The sequence below is a fragment of the Otolemur garnettii genome, unplaced genomic scaffold, assembly GCF_000181295.1.
Source record: "Otolemur garnettii isolate 467f Iridium unplaced genomic scaffold, OtoGar3 scaffold00023, whole genome shotgun sequence".
Taxonomy (NCBI): Eukaryota; Metazoa; Chordata; class Mammalia; order Primates; family Galagidae; genus Otolemur; species Otolemur garnettii.
This window is the reverse complement of record NW_003852418.1, coordinates 22,404,103-22,409,357: the sequence shown is the minus strand read 5'-3', so window position 1 is coordinate 22,409,357 and position 5,255 is coordinate 22,404,103. Positions and strand designations below refer to the sequence as shown.

The 5,255-nt window shown below is 55.5% G+C and overlaps 2 protein-coding genes across 4 annotated transcripts in view; both read right to left on the bottom strand.

The window, feature by feature from the left end:
* LIME1 (Lck interacting transmembrane adaptor 1) overlaps positions 1-145 on the bottom strand; it is a 2,050-nt gene extending 1,905 nt beyond the window's left edge. The window contains exon 1 of the mRNA XM_023512034.1: positions 136-145. The gene's annotated coding sequence lies outside the window, so the exon portion shown is untranslated. The remainder of the gene's footprint in view (positions 1-135) is intronic.
* A 590-nt stretch (positions 146-735) lies between these two features.
* The window catches only part of ZGPAT (zinc finger CCCH-type and G-patch domain containing), a 25,791-nt gene continuing 21,271 nt past the window's right edge, over positions 736-5,255 (bottom strand). Inside the window, exons 3-7 of one of the 3 annotated variants that reach the window (XM_023512032.1) lie at positions 3,158-3,291; positions 2,722-2,913; positions 1,804-1,923; positions 1,328-1,733; positions 736-1,120 (exon numbers count right to left, since the gene is read on the bottom strand). In XM_023512032.1, coding sequence (XP_023367800.1) covers positions 988-1,120; positions 1,328-1,733; positions 1,804-1,923; positions 2,722-2,913; positions 3,158-3,291 — 985 coding nt within the window. In that variant the 3' untranslated portion in view covers positions 736-987. The remainder of the gene's footprint in view (positions 1,121-1,327; positions 1,734-1,803; positions 1,924-2,721; positions 2,914-3,157; positions 3,292-5,255) is intronic. The other 2 variants (XM_023512033.1, XM_012803978.2) reach the window with 2 other exon arrangements.

Here is a 5,255-nt window from a genome sequence, read left to right as displayed (position 1 = left end):
GCCTAGCCCTGGGATTGAAATTCTCTCACAAAGGAAGTCTAGCCCTCTCAGACCCCAGCCCTCCAATGCCCCAACCTCTGTGGGCACCAAGGGGCTTCTGACCTGTCTAGGCTGGAGGCTGGAGCAGGCACTTACCAAGGAAGTGGGCCAGGCCTCTCCACAGCTCTGTCTGGGGCAGGCCAGGAAGGTCTCTGTGGTGTTGAGCTCTCCACCTCACTTCCTGCCCCGCTTCTCACAGCACATTTCACAGCACCTCCCAGATAGCCTCCTACCCACCCTCAGCCCCGCCCGAGGCCTAGACAGGGCTCCATGAGTGTGTCCTTCCCGCTGGCACAGTTCTGAGGGCCCAGCTCAAGTCCCCTCCACACACTGAGAGGGAAGCAGAGCAGGACATTGGATGGCAAGTGGCACAGAATCCCCAAAGCGATGAGGGCAGCCATGTCCCTCTGCCTGAATACTCCCCAAGGCCCATTAGGGCCCACAGTCCTCCTCATGTCCCACTCACTGGAGCACTGCCATGCTCCATCCACATCTGGGTGTCAGCCAACCTGGGGGGCACACCCGGCTCTGACCTACCTTGGTCAGAGAAGGGACAATGCCGGCCCTCCTGGGTCCTCTGACTCTGGGCAGAGGTGGCAGCCTCACCAGGCTCTTCTGGGTCAGCCTGGCTATGTGCAGCCCTGCACAGCCCCTCCTTTCCCCAGAGACCCTGCAGCCAGCCCAGTTGCCACTGAATGACTACTGTGGTGAAATTGCTTTAATTCCTTGATAAGGAGATACCCCAAGACACTGGCAGGTGGAGCCTGGTGAACAAATAAGTGTTAAAAAGTGACCCTACAGCCCCATCTCGACTCAGCAGTGTCCACAGTCCCAGGCTGGCAAGGCAGACGGAGAGGCCTTCAGTGGTGTCTGAGGTGAGGGGCCATGGGTCTTCTGGAGGGCAGCCTGAGCAGGGTCCCTGGAATTGTCCATGGTGCCCGAGGGTCTCTAGAACTCAGTCATCTTCTTGTGTGTGTCTGCCTTCCTCTTCTCCCGCTGTAGGCCCGCCTCCTGGGCCCGCAATTGCCCCAGTTGCCGCTGGGCTCCGGCTAGCTTCTCCTCCAGCTGAGCTGCTGCCACGCTGTGCACAGGGAGGGGCCACCAGTCAGTATGGGATCCTGGCCATTGTCCCTGGGCCCCAGGTCACTATGCCCACTGCCCAGACCCTTCTCAGACACAGCCTGCCACACTTGGGTCCGGTGACCACTTGTATTGCGCGCATCACCCACACATGTCACCCACACACATCCAGTGGGCTTGGCCACCCCAAGTTGGGACCCACATATACCGGCCAGCATTGCGGGCGAGGGCCTCCTGGATACCCCGGATGTCCCGCTGGGTCCGCTCAATCTTCTCCTCAGTCTGGAAAAGCTGCAGGCTCAGGGCCCGCTTGGCGCTCTTGCTGGCATGATATATGTCCTTGCTCTTCCTCCCTGGGGGGCCCTCTCCAGCCTTCAGGGCCCCAGAAGTCTGGCCCTGTAGCTTTTCGTTCAAGAAGTCAAACACGTTCCGAGGTGGAGGGCGGCCCCCAGGCCGGCCCCTTCTCTCCCGGCATTTTGGGGGCCTGCTGGTACCAGCCTTGCTGCCCATGGGCCGCTTCTGCAGGGCCTCTGCACACTGGTCTAGTGACTTCCCTCGAGGCAGCACTACGGCATGGATGGGCTCCACCCGGCCTTCCAAGTGCCGGCCCAGACCTGGGGAGATGTGGGGCTGGTATCACTGTTGCTGCAGCAGCACCCCCAGCCCAAGGCAGCCTGCACTCACCCTTGCCAAACTCGTAACCCATCTTGGCGAGGAGTCTGGAGCCGATGCCCCGTGTGTGTACCTCCCAGCCGGCAAAGGCGGAGCTGCAGGTCCCAGCATCTGGACTGCCTGACTCCACCACTGCAGGAGACAGAGGCACTCTGAACTCTGGCCAGTGTTAGTTCAAGAGTTCTAACTACTACGCAGAGCCCCAATCCCCAAACCTAGGGCTCTCCAACAGTCACTCAGGCTTGCTGCGGGCAAGTGACAACAGGCAGAGATTGCTGCCATCCCCGTGGCCTGCTGCAGCCCCTCACCACTCAGGGAGGCACCTGGTTGTACTGGGGCTCCCTCCACAGCCCCTCCCTGACCTCATGGAAAGTTGCCAACCTCATCTCCATGCCTTATTCCTCTCCATCACATGGATGTGGGGCTTCAGTAGCCACCAACTCCCATCACAGACACCTAGGGACACCTCTCAAATTTCACATTAGCCGACCCCTCAGGAAGGCCATACACTGCCCACCAGTTCCTATTCCTGTATCCGCACTAGCTATCTGGACACACCCTGTCTGCCTGCCAGCACAACCCAGAGGGGCTGCTCCTTCCTACACTGCATCCATCCCTCAGACACCCTGAGACTTCCTTGGCAGCTCCAGCACCAGCAGCTCCTTGCCTCACTCTGCCATGGCCATGATCTCCCAAAGGCGAGACTGATTTTGCACATGTATTCCCTGAAGACAAAGACTGGCTGCTCCCAGGTCTGGGCTGACACTGGTGCCATGGTCTCTGGGTCTGCTCCAGGCCCTTCACACACTCTTATTTCCACTCCCTCCCAGGGCATGGTGGTGCCTTTGTGGCAGCTACTCACTCCCCAAATGTCTGATTGGATTGTGGTACCCCCACCAGCTGTGGGCCTCTCAGGATGACAATCCCCACCTTCCTGGCACAGAGTACCTAGAGCTGCTGCCACACCTCGAGCATAGCTGGAGTCATCTGTGCCACCGCCATCAGAGTCGGAGGACTCTGCAGCCTCCGTGCGTAGTGGGGGCAGGATGCTGTCGCCCTCCACCACTGCCTCCCTCAGCAACAGTGAGTCAAACTTGACTGTGTAGTAGCCACTATCCACATCTGGGGAGTAGAGACAAGCTGCAGGTCAATACCCTGGCCAGGTGGTGCCTCAGTCAGGAGCCTTATCTTGGGCCCAGAGCTGCAGTCCTGATGTCCAACCCAAAGGAGGCTGGGAATGGCGGCATGATGCCAACAGCCAGGAAGCATGGGAAGTTTCCAGAAAGGGCCCTGTTAGAGAGCCCTGCAGCCAGCAGGGAGCCAGCAGGGAGCCCATAGTTTCATTAGGGAGGCCCCTTAGCCTCACCAGTAATCCGGGCTGAGTGCCAGAGGCCATCCTGGTGTTTGGCCAGACACGCAGAGCCAGCCTTCAAGGAGCTCAGGTCTGGGTCCTGGAAGGGGCGCAGTTCATCCAGAGAGACCACTTGCCCATGGGAGAACCTGCAGAGAAGCCACAGGGTGGAGGCTGAGACATGGCCCAGTAGGGAGAGACAGAGAGCCACACAGAAAGACACAGGCATGCACATGCACTCACACACAAATATAAGTGGCTGGACGGGACACATATGCATGCACTGTCACACGCATGTACACACATGCACACATGCCCACACACAGCACTGACACACCCGCAAACACACACACACTCTTGCATGCTTGTGTATACATATACAGCTGTCCCTTGATATCCAGGACCACTTGCAGACATCAAAATCCACAGATGCTCAAGTCCCTCATATATAAAATAGTACAGTGTTTGCATACAACTTATGCACATCCTCCCATACACTTTTTTTTTGAGACAGAGCCTCAAGCTGTCGCCCTGGGTAGAGTGCTGTGGCATCACAGCTCACAGCAACCTCCAACTCCTGGGCTCAAGCGAGTCTCCTGCCTCAGCCTCCCAGGTAGCTGGGACCACAGGCGCCTGCCACAACACCTGGCTATTTTTTGGTTGCAGCTGTTGTTGTTTCGGCGGCCCGGGCTAGGATTTGAACCCACTACCTTAGGTATATGTGGCTGGCGCCTTAGCCACTTGAGCCACAGGCACTGAGCCACACTTTTTTTTTTTTTCTTTTATGAGACAGACTCTCACTTTGTTACCCTTGGTAGAATGCTGTGGTGTCACAGCTCACAGTAACCTCAAACTCTTGGGCTTAAGTGATTCTCTTGCCTCAGCCTCCCAAGTTTCTGGGACTACAGGCGCCTACCACAATGCCCGACTATTTTTTGTTGCAGTTGTCGTTGTTTGGCTGGCCTAGGCTGGGTTCAAACCTGCCAGCCTTGGTATATGTGCCATAACCACTGTGCTACGGCATTGAGTCCCTTTTTTTTTTTTTGAGACAGAGTCTCACTGTGTCGCCCTCAGTAGCTCCCATATACTTTTATATCATCTCTAGATTACTTATAATACCTGGTACACAGTAATGCAATGTGATCCCTGCTTGGTTGAATCCATGAATGTGGAACTCAACTGTATCACTACACACATACATGCACACACTTGCATTTTCTGTCTCAGGATGGACTTGGCTACTCCAAGCCTGTTACTCTCTAGCTTTCTGGGCTGGAGTGACAACATGGTAGATAGGTGAGTGACTCAGCTCCCATTGTCTTTCCACCAGACAATCAGGCAGATGTGTCCTGGGCTAGAGTGACAATGTGACAGACAGCCCAGTGACCTTGGCGCCCAGAGCCTCCACCAGTCAGGCAGGCAGATGCACTGTGGGGGTGCATGGGTATGTAACCACAGGACTGGGTCTTCCTTAAACTAAGAGGATCCAGTTATAAAAGTGATACCTTGACTTTTAGATACCAGTGAAGTCGTAAATTTAAAAACAAAACAGAAAAGGAAGAGGAAATGTGAGGATGGACATAGAGCTTCAACCTTTAACTTGGCCAAATAAAGACATGAAAACACTAACCACCATCTACTACTGTGCCATCATTTGAAATAGGAAACTGTTAACCCAAGAGCAACTGAGGACTAGCATTTGCTCCACAACACAGAGACAGGGCTATCTTTTCAGGTAGAAATGAGAAGATAAGACAGCCTCAGATGCCTCCTCAGGTCAGACCCACAAGTGGTTCCTTCTCACACAGGGCATTGCCAACTGGACTGAGTGGCTTTGGGGGCTCCAGGGCCATGCCCCAAATGCACTGCAGTGGACAATGGCTGAAAGACCCATTCAATTGAGGAGCAAAAGAATGTGTTTATAACGGGAGAGCTAGGATGGTGCCTATGGCTCAGTGGGTAGGGCCCCATATACCGAGGGTGGCGGGTTCAAACCCGGCCTGGCTAAACTGCAACCAAAAAAAAAAAAAAAAATGGCCAGGCATTGTGGCGGGCACCTGTAGTCCCAGCTACTCAGGAGGCTGAGGCAAGAGAATTGCTTAAGCCCAGGAGT